Raw genomic sequence first — 13,717 nt, 5'->3', positions numbered from 1 at the left:
CAGCCCCCTCCTCTTTCCGGTAATTAGATGTGGATGAATGCAGAACCGGCGTCACTCTCTGCTCGCATCGCTGCCTCAATACGGCGGGGAGTTTCACCTGTGGCTGCCCGCACGGCCTGGTGCTGGGCCTGGATGGGCGTACTTGCGCGGAGAGGGCCCCAGAGCCCCCACCCAGTGCCAGCATCCTCAATGTGGCCGGTGAGTCGGTGGGAGCAGGGGGCGAATAGAGGCAGGGCCGGGGCAGCAGTGACGCTCCCTCTCCTTGGTCCCCAGTTCGTGAGGCTGGACTTGATAAGCGTGCCCTGAGGCGGGAGATTGGCGAGCTGCGAGGGCGCCTGGAGAGGCTGGAGCAGGTGAGTGGAGATGCCGGGAGGCCACACTTACAGAGCTGACAGGCTCCCTCCCTGCCCCTCTGAGGTATCTCTTCCTTTCTAGTGGGCCGGTCAGGCTGGGGCCTGGGTCCGAGCAGTGCTGCCCGTGCCCCCGGAAGAGCTGCAGCCCGAACAGGTGGCGGAGCTGTGGGGCCAGGGTGATAGGATCGAGTCTCTCAGTGACCAGGTGCTGCTGCTGGAGGAGAGACTGGGCACCTGTGAGTCCCCATGGCCCTCTCGGTGGGGACCCCCATCTCCCCACAACTGACCCCCAGCTCCTCAAAACACCTTTTCCCAACTTTTAAGTTTTCTCTTATCCAAAATCCTTCCTCTGCACCCACTCACCTCATACCTTCCCAGATTTCTGCAGTTCACCACCCCCTCTTTTGGTACCCCGTTCTCCAGCTCAGTGGCGGTTCCACTTATTGTTGAGAGAGGTTGTCAATCTGTTTAGCGTCCAGGGCCCGCTCTAGGCATCCCAGAAATACACAGTCGATTTGTCTGCCTGTCTCCTTGTCATTAACCAGGCTCCTGTGAGGACAACAGCCTGGGCCCAGGCCTCAAAGGGCGAAGATAAGGAGCCTCTGCAGAGCCCCTGCCCTCTAATTTATACAGAAACTGGACTCACTAATCCTCTGGGATTGGCTGGCTAGGGAGCTGCAGATAAGGCTATTTGCTGCTGAGAAGCCATGGACAATGGAAACCATGCAAAGCTAAAGAATGGAGGAAGGCGGTTGCCACCCCTGAATCTTCGGGCTAGGGCCGATGCCTGGGTGAGAACTGCCTTCTTAACTCCTTAACAAAAACAGCCAGAACGTGCTCAGATCTTGCTCAGTCTTTATTCTTGGTTTCTTGCTGTTATCCAGATAAGTAATAAAAATCAACCACGCAAAACTGGGTCCCACCCTCTCCTTTTGCTCCCAGCCCACCTCCCCGGTTTCTGGGGCACAGGTCTGGGGTGGGAGGCAGGGAGTGGCTACTGCCATAGGGAGGAAATGAAAACTGGCTCAGAGAGGGGAAGCCTCAAAAGAAAGAGAAATAAATTAAAAGCCCTCCCCATCCCCTCCAGCCAGGGTTCAGGTCCTGTCCCCAGCTCCCCAGGGGGAAGTGAGTGCAGCACCCGTTAACTGCTTCTTCCCCCTGTGCCCGGCTAGGATGGTATAGGAGGGCTGCAGGGCGCTGGGGGGCCAGGACCACTGAACAACTGTACCCAGGGGATGGGTGGAAGTGGAAATGTGGCATCCAAGAGTGTGCTCAAGCCCGGGCACCTGGGCAAGGGCAGGGATGAGACCTCTGGGTGAGAAGAGTCCAGCCTCCACTGACAGGAGGCTCCACGGAAAGAAGAGAGAAGGTGCTGAGGAATGTTCCCAGGGTGACCCTGGGAGAAGTATTCCACGCATCAGCTTCCAGCCACAGCGTGAGGAGTGTCCTCACCAACGGATGAGTCCACTGTGTCTGTGGACGTGGGAGTGAGGAATTGTTCCACAGAATGGATGAGTCCACTGGCCAACGTGAGGTGGAGTGGGAGAGAAGACCACAACGGAAGAGGGTCCACTGGGGACAGAATGGAGTGTTCCTACCCTTGTGTAGGCTGAACCACTGAGGATGAGGGAGAGGCAACTGTCCCACAGACAAGATGGCACAGGAGGCAGGGGTCAGAGTGGAGACTGCACCGAGGCAACGGAGTCTGTGGGGAGGGGGGCGGGGACGGGGGCAGGGAGCGGTGCTATGACCACATTCACTTCAAAAGTTGAAGATTCCAAAGAGGAGAACAAGTGGGGAGAGGGCAGATGAGGAGCTTGGCCCGGCTTTAGGCCGGTGGGCTGGTAGGTGTGGAGAAGGTGGTGGGGGGTGGGGCAGAGGAGGGGGAGATGAGAAGGGAACTCAGAGCCCGGCCTCGCCCACCCCTCCGGGCTTCTTCAGATAGTCACCACCACCCCTGCCATCAGTAGAGATTTCCCGGAAAACAGTGAGCATGGAGTGCCGGACTCTGTCAGCCAGAGCTGGAACGTCATCCGGCTTCAGCCCTTCTGTGGGCACTGGGGGCAGCACCCGGACCTGACATCGCCCTGGGAAGGGGGTGAGCACCGTCAGGGCTGTCTGCTGGGACTCTGCCCACCGCTGGGGCCTGCTTGCTGAGCTCTCCTGCTGCTTGCTCTCGTCCTCCACCTTTCAGCTCCCCTCCCTCTGCCATGGGCAACTGCCACCTGCTCGCTGAGGCCTTCCCCAACCCCAGCCCAGACACCTCAGTGCCCTGCCAGCCCTCACAGTCTAGCGTTTACTGCCGGATGCTCTGACTTTGCACACAAAGGCTTATCTTCCCTGCTAGACAGTAATGGCCCTTACTGGAAGGACAGAGTGTTACTGCCTAGCAGGGTACAGCTCTGCTTCATAAATACGTATCGGCTGATGTGGGGTCACATTACACGATCAGGTGGACATCTCACCGTTCTGACACTGACTGAAGCTCCTGCCTTGTGGGGATATCCCTCTAGCCTCTCATGGCCCTTCCAGCCACCCCCAATCCCAGATCTGCACAGAGCCCTCACCTGAAGTGAAGCGGCGCTCCTTCTTGCAGTAGAAGTCTTGATAGGAGGACATGACGATGGGCACAATGGGAACCTGAAGGTGGGGGGTGGGGGGGAAAGCGGTCAGCCCAGAGCTCCTTCTGAGGCCCCCATGACGAGCCTCTGCCAAGAGAGGAAGGGATGCTGGGGACTGCGGGTCAGGAGAAGGGGAAGTCGGGATCACCTGGGCCTGCACTGCGAGGTGGAAGGCGCCACGTTTGAAGGGCAGCATGGAGCCGTTGTGGTTTCTCGTGCCCTCAGGAAAAACCCAGACCCGTACCTGGGGGAGAGAGGGGGTCAAGGAAGACACACATGGAGCAGTCAGAAAATGGTTATGATGCTGTCATGGGACTTCTGAGGCCTGTGGACCCTGCACATCAGTTTACAGCTGTTCTATCCTCTAAGCCCCATTTCCCCAGGGTGACTCACGTCCTGTGTAAGCAGGGTCTGGGCGACCTCAGACATGACACTGATGGCATCCCCAGTGCGCTTCCGGTCAATGAAGATGACTCCCGCCAGCCAGCAGGCCAGCCCAGCAGAGCCGGCCCACAGCAGCTCCCGCTTGGCAATGGGCACACAGCGGCCTGGCAGCACCTCCATCATCCCTGGGGCAGGGGTGGGGGCGGGGTAAGGATCAGCATCACAGGAAGCGGCCCACCTCAGCCACACCGCCAGGGACCAGAGATAAAGGAAGAGGTTGGGACGGCAGGGGCAGCCCGAGAAAGTAAGGGTGACTGCAGATGTATCACCCTGCTCCTGAGGGCAGCAGAGGGAGCAAGGGGGCGACGTCCCAGAGGAGGGAGGGTGGAGGACCCCTAGGGGAGGTGATCCCAGGGAAGGTTCCCAGGGCGGCTGGGAGGGGCTGCTCACCAAGCAGGTCGAGGGAGCTCTGGTGGTTGGAGACAACGACGTAGGGCTGTGAAGGAGGGAAGTGGTGGGCCCCTCGTACCTCCACTCGGATCCCGTACAGGTATTTGATGTGGAGTAGCATCAGACGCAAGATCCTGTGGGGGTCCCATACAGCAAGGGGTTCCAGCAGGACCCGCTGGCATACATCTGCCAGCAGGGCTCAGCTCCCCACCACCCTGCCACCTTCCTGGGCATCTTGGCAGTCTTCTCCCCTTCCTCGTCCCTGGGCTCGGCTCGCTCAGTGTCTCCTGCACACTCACTGCCCTCCCCATCCACTGCTCGCTTCCGACCCTGAGGTTCCCTCTATCACCCCAAGCCCCTGGGACCTCACTTCATGTTCTCGACGTTGCGTCCTCGCACGGCACACACAGGGATGGCGAGCACAGCCAGGAAGAGGATCCAGCCGTTGTAGAAGGCCATCTTGAAGAAGTACTTGGCACTGGGGCTGCAGAACCACAGAGTGGGCAGCAGGAGGAGCAGCAGCAGGAAGAGCAGCAGCAGCAGAGTCCCCGCCCCTGGCCACAGCTCCATTCTGGTCACCTGCAGGGGGCGGGGCGAAGGGCGGTGGGCCTGGTTCCGTAGGTGGGGGGGCGGGGCGGCAAGGTGCGCGCGGGGAAGGTTTCGGGGGCTGTGGGGAGCATTAACACCTGTCCAGGAAGCCTCTTTAGGAGGGGAGCGATGGGGATGGGAGCTCAGGGCTGCTCTCCCACCCGTCCCTGAAGGTGCCAGATATATTCACACAAAAGACACACGACATGGACATCCACAGCTCACAGATACACGGCAATAAAGGGACATTAATAATAGCTAACACTTGCAGCCAGTAAGGCTCTTATAATGGTCTTTCTCTCTGCTCAATATGGTAGCCACCAGCCACATATGGCTACTGAGCACTTGAAATGTGCCCTATTCTACACCGAGAGACACTGAGAGGTATCAAATACATGTCAGATTTCATAGATGTTGAATAAAAACACAATGCAAAATATCCCATTAATAATCTTTTATATTGATTACATTCTAAAATTATAACTTTTTGGACATTCTGGGTTCAATATACTAAGGTTAATTTCATCCTGCTTTTTTATGTAGCTGAGAATTAAAAATTATATACGTGGCTTACATTATAGTTCTGTTGTACAAGGCTGGTCTATATACTACGTTGCCATTGCTGCTAAGTTGCTTCAGTTGTCTCTGACTCTTTGTGACCCTATGGACTGTAGCCTGCCAGGCTCCTCTGTCCATGGGATTCTCCAAGCAAGAATACTGGAGTGGGTTGCCATGCCCTGCTCCAGGGGATCTTCCCAACACAGGGATCAAACCTAAGTCTCTTATGTCTCCTGAACTGGCAGGTGGGTGCAAGCCCATATACTATGTTAAGTCCTTAAATATGAAAGCACACAATTTACATATGAAAGGAAATAGACCTAGAAAGGTTAAAAAACTTATTTGAGGTGATATGACCCCCAAGGGGTACTTCCTAGCTTAAACCTAAGCAGCTTGTGCTCCTAACCACTTGGTTATGCTGTTGTCTGTATAAATATCTGTACACATGTGTACACACAGCACATAGTAGATACCATGTACGTGACAAAACACAGACATTCTCAAGGGCTGACTGCCAAGAATAAAGGCTCTGTCACTAATGCAAACCCAGACACACACAGTTATACAAAGACCAACATGTTCGTGCACACATGCAAATTTATAATCATGACAGATAAAAGGATGGCAAAATGAATACCCAGTAAAACCCCTCTCCACCCAGGCAGGCTCCCTGCTCCCAGATCAACCCATGGACACACCTATGTCCATTAATCCTGCCTCCACAGACAGGCAAACAGATCCCACCAGCCCTCCCCTCGCTTCCAGCGACACTGGAGGCAGAGTGGTCCGGCAGGCAGTATGCAAGTCCTCACCAAGCGGGAGGAGGAGGGCGAAAGAGTAAAAGGGTCATCGTACCACCTGCCTGGGAGAGGAAGGAGCTCTGGAGGAGGAAGCGTGGCATGCAGAATCGCTTCTCCAGGCTCTTCCTCCTTCCTCCACTCCGACCCACTGTTGGGGGCAGGGTCACAATTCACAAAAACGGCATTCAGGTAAACATCTATCACTCATATCAAGGCCAAAGGCACTCCCTTCCACGACAGAAGGACTGTGCTCCAAGGTCAGTCCACTGCCAAGGGTGAAGGTGACAGGTGATAGGGGAAACAGGACTGTGCCAGCACTAGGAGAGCAGGCTCTGTGTGGCTTCATTTTACTTTCCCCGCAAGCTGGAACCAGCGTGTCTCCCCTGCACTATGTGCAACAGGCTCCTAACTCATCCCCTTCGATCCATCTTCCACACGGCAACCACAGGATGTTTCCGCGACACCAATCTGAGCATATCTCTTGCCCAGAGGCCCTTCTGGACAGGCTGACTTCTGCTTACATCTTTGGCCACATCCCTACAAGAGTCTTTTTCACTCCAGCACACCGATTAACTGCAGTTCCTCAGACACACCATGATCTTTCATGCTTCTAGGTCACAACAGGATGTTCCCTTCGGTGGGGATGTTCCTCCACCTCTTCACTTGCCTCATCCAGTTTGGTGTCACTTTTTGGAGTTCTTCCTGAACTCCTCCAGGCTTGTGTTTTCATTACACTTTATCTTGATCACTGGTCCTCAAAGTGTAGAAACACAAATCCTTGGCCCTCACCCCAGATCTTCTGAAACAAGACTTTTGGGCACTGGGCCCATCAACCAGTGTTTTAACAAGCCATCTAGGTGAATCCAATGTGCATGTAAGTCTGAGGACCACTGACCTCAACACTAAACAGCATGTAGTTGCTTGAGGTCACCTGTGTTTACCTTCCTAGCCTGCAGGCAAGCCTGATGGCAGGAACTGTCTTATTCCCAATGCCCAGGACAGAATGAAGCAGAGAAGATGCTCAATAAATATTTACTGGACAGATTATAAGGATGTGTACATACCCACCTAGTTGTAATTAACGGGACAACACTCCTGAACATGAATCAGATAGCTACCCTCTTGAGGACTATTAACTAGGAAAAGAAAAGGCACCAAGAAGGCAATGAACACACAGGCCTAACAGTAACCTACTCTGGATGCACACACACAAGAGGGTCACAGTGATGGCAGAACAACAGTTGAGACAAGATGGAACACACCGTCTCGCACAAGAGAAACATACAGAATGGGGATTAACATGCCACAGGGGAAAGATGCTGGTGTCATCAAATGCATGCCAACAGTGCAAAGAGCGGGGGACAGACAGCTCATGTGCTTGGCAGGGCTGACCCTGTGCTGGGCACTGAGCTCCATGGACACAGACTGTGCACAGGCGCCAGAGATAATGTGCATGAAGAGATGCAGGCCAGGGGGTCAGCAAGGGAAGGTATATGGAAGTGGCTCTTCAGCAACATGGAGGCCCAGTTATCTTCTTCTCTAATATGTGATGTTCCTTTCCTCTGCAGAACAGGAAATGTCCAAGGATTCATAAGCACAATGGAGTGCCAAGGGAGTTAATGAGCATATGGCTCACAAAACATACTGCCCCTCAAATTATGAAATACATGTCTAACCAGAAGCACACAAGTTGTGGACATGTCACATCAGCACATCATGCGAAGGGGCACGCATGTGGGTGGTGTGAACCAGGATTAAGAAAACACAGTCAACAGGCCAATCCAATCACAACCGAGTGTGCGCTAGTCAGTTAAGCCATGAGATTCCACACACGAAGGCGCCTGCATATGGTGGGACTAAACACAGCACCTGTGGGCCTGAACAAAGTAAGGTATGATCTCTACATGCTAAAGTAAACGTGCAAATACATAACATGGACAAGAAACACAAAACCACACAATAGAGGCAACAGATGAGAACAAGCAGACGTGAACACGTTAAGACTGCATATGAGACATGGACATAGATATGAGAACAGGCAATTCTGATGGAAAATAACACACTGTTTCTCCAGCCTGTGGACAGCACTGGGCACACTACTGGCATAGAAGCCATTAAACATGTCAAAGGCACACCCACTCGGTGTAGAAAACATGGCCCCCCACGAGGCATCTGTATGTCAGTAAGGGTCGAACACAGTACCGAAGGCCACTGAGAAACAAGAGGTCCTGTGCCTACACAGAAACAGAGGTGTCTGAGGGCATTCCTAGGAAGCCAATTCTGCTGGGGAATCGAGGGCAGTAAACTGCCTTCTGACTGCCACAACCCCGCAAGAGTTATGTGGGGCCAAAGGGCACAAAAAGGAACTGGGAAGGTGATGGGAATTTCCTCTCCAAGATCCCCCTGTCCACACCCCCATCTCAAATTCACAGGGTGTCCATCTCTCCTCCCTCTTGTGTCTCTTCCATCCTTCCCCCCTCTCAGGCCCCCTCTCCTTTCCCCAGCAACCCTCTCCCCAGTCGGCCCTTATCCTTTTCCCATCAATCCTCTCCCCAAGCCCGCCCTCCCAGACCCAATCTCTCCCCCATCCCCTCCTCCCTCCTCCTCCCATCCCTTTCCTGCCCCCACCTCAGTGGGGTGGGGGGCCTGGGGGGCTGGCCCCCTCCCCAGCCAGGCTGCCGCAGCGGTGGTGGCGGGTGGCTGTGTCTCTGCCTCAGTCGGGGTGTCGGTGCCAAGGGGGCGACAGGATTTGGGGGTGTCCTAGCCCCGGCCGAAGGAGGGGAGGTGAGAGTGGGAGGCTGGGCCCATAGCGGTAGGAATGGTGGGGGGTTGTCCCCTTAGCTCCCTCCCTCCCTTCCTGCTGTCTCTCTGAGGGCTGGGGCTGCTGCTGCTGCCGCTATCCCCCGCCACCCCTCCCCACGCCCGCTGATTTCCGGGGCTGGCCAGGAAGTAGGGGGCGGTGATGGGCGCCCTGTTTTGCCAATCGCCTCCCGGGGACCCTGTTATCGCCTTCCCACATTTTTCAGTTTCTGCCTAGCTCCGCCCCACGAGGGCCCAGCTGGGCTCTGCTTAGGTCTCTCTGGCCTTCTCTGGTTCCAGCTGCATCTTTTTTCCTCCAACTTCCTTTCGGCACACATGGCTTGTGTGTCCCTTGCTGCTGTATTCCTTCTCATTCTCCATCGGTTCTCCTCATATTGTCAGTTGGCTTCTTTTTGTTCTCAACTCCCACATCTGCTGCTTATTCCCTCCAACTCCAACCCTTTTCCAGCTCCCTCCTCCTGTTCCCCATTCAAGTTCAAATATTTATCAAGCACCTACTATATGCCAAGCACTAGGTTCTTCACGTCTCTTCTTTTTCTCTCCAGGGCTCGATGGAGACGAGATGTCACCCCAGCTCACCTTCCAACCCTCATCTGATCTCTGCCCTTTGTCCCTGCCACTATCTCCTAGCAGTCCAGCTCCCTCCTCCACTGCCCGCCCCCCATCCTGGTCTTTGGAGAGAAGGCAAACTCTCAGGCCCTTGTCCTTCTAGGCTGTACCTTAACCTCAGTACTTTGTCTACTTTCTTCCTTAGTATAGTCTCCTACTCACCCACGCTGAGACTACCCGTCTCTGCAATATAGAAAAGATGTATGCTTTTTTTCCAATGGAAATTAGACATTAGGCTTAATTTCTTGAAAAAGTGAGCAAGAATGCTGTTTCCTCTGGGATGAGCATGCCTCCTTAATTTTGTAGTCATGTACCTAGCTCTCTCTCCACCATACTCCCATCATCCCCTTGTCAGGATCATCCCATCAACTCTCCACTCCTATTGGTCTCCTCTTCTCCCTCTCAATGACCTTTTCCCTAAACCTCTACAAGTCGTGGCCTGAACCTTAACCTCCTCTGCCATAGGCGACTCCTAATTTCTCATCTTTCCTCACTTGAGTCATATGGGGCCTTTTTATCAGGATGTTGTTGAAGAACCCTCAGCTTGTGTCTGGCCTCCAGCCCCCAGTCACCTTTGCCCTGAAAGAGTTTCCATGCCCCTGAATAGGATGTAAAGAACACCGTAATGGCAGGGCGGTTACCTACTTATGCTCCTTGGGCTACAGTGAGGGCCACTGACTGTAGAAGAGGCTCAAACTTGTGCGAAAGGCCCAAGCTCTGAAGCAGCCTGCCTAAGTCCCAGGTATAATACCCCAAGATGCCAGGAGGAATACCCCAGTTCTGCTGGGCACAGGAGAAAGAAGGGGCGGGTTGCCTTAAAGGGGGCGGGCCTTGCCTCTTTTGCACCCACTCACAAAAGGAGGGGGCTAGACCTTTTCTGCTTTTAAGATTTAAAACGGAGTCGAGGTCAACTCGTTCTACTATGTGTCACGTTAAAAAGGGGATGGGTCTTCAGTTCTGCTCTGTGAATCACCTAAAGAGGGGCGGGCTGAGTCGTCCAGCCGAGGGTGATGGGTTAACACCAGCGCTGCAGGTCGATGTTCGCACCATCCAAACGTCGGGCTAATCCTAGTCCTGCTCCCTTCTTCACTAAGAGGGAGGGGCGGACCCAAGTTCTGCTCTCTACGTCACCGAAGGAGGCCGAAGCCATTTTGAACCCTGCGACCCTAGTATTTGTCCTCTTTTCCGAGCTCTTCGCCGTCTTTCCTGATCTCGGCCAATCAGGAGCGAAAAAAGAGACCCAATCAGTCGAGAGAGATCGCAGTCGGAGGACCCGGATGAGGCCGAGCCGAGGCCTTTGAACCCCAAAAACCCGCCAATTGTAGAGCAGTCACCATGGCGACAGTATAGAGGTGAAGGGGTGGGACCAGAGAAGGCTCAATCCTCATAGGATTGGCCCACCTCGTCCCTCCGCCTGATGCGCACGCGCACTTTACCTAGCTACCATTTTCCGTCGAGTTCTAGCCAATCAGTTGCTTCGGAGCCAAACGCTCCAAAGTCCAATAGGAATCCGGACGTTCTCTGAAAGAGGAAGTAAAAGAAAGACTGGGGCTTGTAGTGGGCGACGTCTAGGCAGTCTTGAGCCAATTGCTTCTGGCCTTTGGTTATGACTGGCAGTTACTCAGACGAATAAAGCCCGCCCTAGCTGGGTGACAGGACGTATGGAGTTGTTACCAATCCCGTGGCATTGTAGACTAACTGTGACTGTGTCAGCCAATAGTCATTGTGTAAGGGCGGAGCCGCGTAACCATCTTTCCGCCCCCCGCCTTTTGGACCAATCCTTCCTTCCGATTCTGTATGATTGGCAGGCACTCAGGCCAATAGTGATTAGAAAACTTTGAAGCCTGTCCAAAGACCGTGGGCCGGAGGAGGTTTCTCGTTTCTCCGGGCGTTTGTATGTGTGTTTCAGGGGACTAAGGGGTACGCGGGGGACGAAAGAGTACCGGCCATGGCAGCAGCGGAGGAGGAGGACGGGGGCCCCGAAGGGCCAAACCGCGAGCGGGGAGGGGCGGGCGCGACCTTCGAATGTAATATTTGTCTGGAGACTGCTCGGGAAGCTGTGGTCAGTGTGTGTGGCCACCTGTACTGGTGAGAATCTGAGGGGGCAAAAATAAGTGGGGCTCACATCTATCCTGGGGAGGTTGGGCTGGGGGTGCCACAGTCATACAGGCAATCGGAGGGCACATTTTCATAGGTGAGGCCTGAGGGGGGCTTCTTGCGTCTTTTGGGGTATGTGTGGGTGAGAGGGTCACGTCTGTATAGAGGAGACCCGTGGAAAGTCGTAGGAACTAGGCGCCAACTAGTGTGTTAAGAAGAAATGGGGCGCAGGAGGTGGGCACCGCACGTCTGTGCAGGTGAGACCCGAGCCACCTTACCTCTGGAAATTGAGGGGTCTTAGCTGTACAGTTGGGAAGAGATTAGAGTGCAAGGTTAGGGGAGATCTAGAGAACGTGGGATCACATTCAGATGAATTGTGTCAAGGGGTGGTATGAGAAACCTGCGGACAAGAGCACTGTGGAGGAGCGGCCCCCAAAGATTAAGGAATTGTGGAAGTAAGGTCTTTATTGAGCATAGGAGATAGGAAAAGTAGTGGGAGAAGGTAGGTGCTGGTAAAGGGGATTTGCTTGGGGAGTTATGGTGGCAAGAATGAGACGAGGGCTGAAAGGAGCTTGGAAAGGGGTGGTTGAAGAAAACTGGAAATTAAATTGAAAAGCAGAGAAGGAAGGGGTGAGGATTTGTATATGTATGGGATGTGGGGGGTGTGGCGGGGGAGAGGAGAGAGGTGAGGATTGAGCCTGTTGAGAATGGATGTAGCTTTGGAAGGTTAGAGAAGCAGGATGGCCAAATTGGCTGGCATGGTAGGAGTTGTGGAAAATATGAAAAGAAACAGCAGGTAATACCTGGTAACAGCGAGGTGGGACTCTGAGGTTGGGTAGGTATCTCTTTTGTGTTTGGTTTCAACTGGTTTGACCTTTCTTTTCCCCCTTGCAGTTGGCCCTGTCTTCATCAGGTGCGTACTCAGAGGAGATGAAGAGGGAAATGGGGAGGTCTGAGGAGCTGGAAGAACCCTTCTGTGTACTGGAAACCACATTTTTTTCCCCCAGTGGCTGGAGACACGGCCAGAGCGGCAAGAGTGCCCAGTGTGCAAAGCTGGGATCAGCAGAGAAAATGTTGTCCCTCTCTATGGGCGAGGGAGCCAGAAGCCCCAGGATCCCAGGTAAGAGAGGGGAGGTGGTACTGAAGGATAGTGGACACTTCAGTCGGGGGAGTGGGGTGTAGAAGAGGAGGGAATATTGATAGTCCCTCTCCTCTTCCTCAGATTGAAAACCCCACCCCGCCCCCAGGGCCAGCGACCTGCTCCGGAGAGCAGAGGGGTGAGTCTTGTCTGATTTGTATTCCTTCCTTGCCAAAGACTTGCCTCGTTCCCCACTGACCTTCTCCGCCTCCCTAGGGATTCCAGCCATTTGGCGATACTGGGGGCTTTCACTTCTCATTTGGTGTTGGTGCTTTTCCCTTTGGCTTTTTCACCACCGTCTTCAATACCCATGAACCGTTCCGTCGGGGTACAGGTAAGAGTCTGCCCTCAACTGCTACCAGCAAGTCCTCTGAATCCCCTGGCCTATGAGTGGATACTTCTTTCACAGCTCTCTTCTCTTCCACAGGTGTGGATCTGGGACAGGGTCACCCGGCCTCCAGCTGGCAGGACTCCCTCTTCCTGTTTCTCGCCATCTTCTTCTTTTTCTGGCTGCTCAGTATTTGAGCCGTGTCTCCTTCCTGCCCACCACCAGCCAGAGGAGAATCAGTATTGGGGGTCCCTGCTGACCCTTCCTTACTCCTGGACCCTCCCCCCCACAGGCCCTTCATTTCTGTTGGCTAAAGCCAACCCTGGCCACTTTCCACAAGGATGTGCGGAGGAAGAGTGACATCTGTGCATAGGCTGGGAGAACCTGTGCTCTGAACTGCTCCCTCAGTAGCGTCATAACTCTCAGCTCTGGGAGAGGAGGGTGGACTAAAGACAGTGTCTGTCTCTCCTCTCTCCTGATCCTTTGCTTTCCACCATATTTCTTGATTTGATGTTGAAAGGTGGGCAAGGCTTCCTCTGACTCTTCTCCCATGTTCCCCTTGATTTAATTTAATTTTTCTCTCCCCAGTGTCTAATGTGGGTCCTGACTCAAGTGCTTCCCTCCCCTCACTACCTCCTTTATGATAAATTCAATAAACATGGTAAGATGTATTCACTCTGCCTACCTTTGTCCGTCCCTCCTTCAGGACAGGAGCATCTGCTCCCCAGCTTGAGCAGATATTGGTGTGGTGTGGGGAAGCATGGGGGAGAGGGCATCACACAGCACACAACAGCAAATGTGGCAGGTGTTTACTCATCACTTTTTGTGGGAGGCTCTGGTTGTGGAAGAAAGTTTGGGAGACGTGGGCTGGAGATTATACAGAGGAGAACTGGTCTGGGGCCAGAACAGAGTGTGGGAAAAGAAAAGGGGCTGATGGATCGGGTCTGGCCGTGGGCTCCTCAAGGCCCTCC

At 54.1% G+C, this 13,717-nt stretch overlaps 4 protein-coding genes across 7 annotated transcripts in view; 2 read left to right on the top strand and 2 right to left on the bottom strand.

Annotated features, from left to right (window-relative positions):
• The window catches only part of EGFL8 (EGF-like-domain, multiple 8), a 3,684-nt gene extending 2,419 nt beyond the window's left edge, over nucleotides 1-1,265 (top strand). Inside the window, exons 6-9 of the mRNA XM_010833547.1 lie at nucleotides 25-198; nucleotides 274-353; nucleotides 436-589; nucleotides 899-1,265. Coding sequence (XP_010831849.1) covers nucleotides 25-198; nucleotides 274-353; nucleotides 436-589; nucleotides 899-948 — 458 coding nt within the window. The 3' untranslated portion in view covers nucleotides 949-1,265. The remainder of the gene's footprint in view (nucleotides 1-24; nucleotides 199-273; nucleotides 354-435; nucleotides 590-898) is intronic.
• On the bottom strand, nucleotides 1,197-8,674 carry AGPAT1 (1-acylglycerol-3-phosphate O-acyltransferase 1). Its single transcript, XM_010833538.1, has 7 exons — nucleotides 8,383-8,674; nucleotides 4,179-4,387; nucleotides 3,809-3,942; nucleotides 3,368-3,543; nucleotides 3,123-3,218; nucleotides 2,921-2,993; nucleotides 1,197-2,440 (listed from the first exon to the last, which is right to left on the bottom strand). Exons 2-7 carry the CDS (start codon nucleotides 4,376-4,378, stop codon nucleotides 2,256-2,258), a joined length of 864 nt encoding a protein of 287 aa, XP_010831840.1. The 5' UTR covers nucleotides 4,379-4,387; nucleotides 8,383-8,674; the 3' UTR covers nucleotides 1,197-2,255.
• A 2,349-nt stretch (nucleotides 8,675-11,023) lies between these two features.
• RNF5 (ring finger protein 5, E3 ubiquitin protein ligase) lies at nucleotides 11,024-13,426 on the top strand. The gene is made up of 6 exons (XM_010833537.1): nucleotides 11,024-11,271; nucleotides 12,175-12,193; nucleotides 12,288-12,400; nucleotides 12,503-12,557; nucleotides 12,635-12,752; nucleotides 12,846-13,426. The coding sequence occupies exons 1-6, from the start codon at nucleotides 11,132-11,134 to the stop codon at nucleotides 12,941-12,943; spliced, it is 543 nt and encodes a 180-aa protein (XP_010831839.1). The 5' UTR covers nucleotides 11,024-11,131; the 3' UTR covers nucleotides 12,944-13,426.
• A 112-nt stretch (nucleotides 13,427-13,538) lies between these two features.
• AGER (advanced glycosylation end product-specific receptor) overlaps nucleotides 13,539-13,717 on the bottom strand; it is a 3,893-nt gene continuing 3,714 nt past the window's right edge. For all 4 annotated transcript variants that reach the window (XM_010833529.1, XM_010833531.1, XM_010833533.1 and 1 more), the window contains exon 12: nucleotides 13,539-13,713. In XM_010833529.1, the coding sequence (XP_010831831.1) occupies nucleotides 13,706-13,713 (8 nt within the window). In that variant the 3' untranslated portion in view covers nucleotides 13,539-13,705. The remainder of the gene's footprint in view (nucleotides 13,714-13,717) is intronic.

Source organism: Bison bison, unplaced genomic scaffold (assembly GCF_000754665.1).
Source record: "Bison bison bison isolate TAMUID 2011002044 unplaced genomic scaffold, Bison_UMD1.0 scf7180017863706, whole genome shotgun sequence".
In the NCBI taxonomy this organism is placed as follows: Eukaryota; Metazoa; Chordata; class Mammalia; order Artiodactyla; family Bovidae; genus Bison; species Bison bison.
The sequence above is the reverse complement of the archived record's forward strand: the minus strand, read 5'-3'. Positions and strand labels throughout refer to the sequence as shown.

Bases quoted from the DNA above. Each gene is read 5' to 3' on its own strand.
- RNF5 (XM_010833537.1), top strand. From the start codon at position 11,132: ATGGCAGCAGCGGAGGAGGAGGACGGGGGCCCCGAAGGGCCAAACCGC. The intron at 12,401-12,502 runs GTAAGAGAGGGG...CCTCTTCCTCAG, and splicing joins CAGAAGCCCCAGGATCCCAG to ATTGAAAACCCCACCCCGCC. The intron at 12,753-12,845 runs GTAAGAGTCTGC...TCTCTTCCACAG, and splicing joins ACCGTTCCGTCGGGGTACAG to GTGTGGATCTGGGACAGGGT.
- AGPAT1 (XM_010833538.1), bottom strand. From the start codon at position 4,378: ATGGAGCTGTGGCCAGGGGCGGGGACTCTGCTGCTGCTGCTCTTCCTG. The intron at 3,219-3,367 runs GTGAGTCACCCT...TCTCTCCCCCAG, and splicing joins AGACCCTGCTTACACAGGAC to GTACGGGTCTGGGTTTTTCC. The intron at 2,994-3,122 runs GTGATCCCGACT...CCCCACCTTCAG, and splicing joins ACCTCGCAGTGCAGGCCCAG to GTTCCCATTGTGCCCATCGT.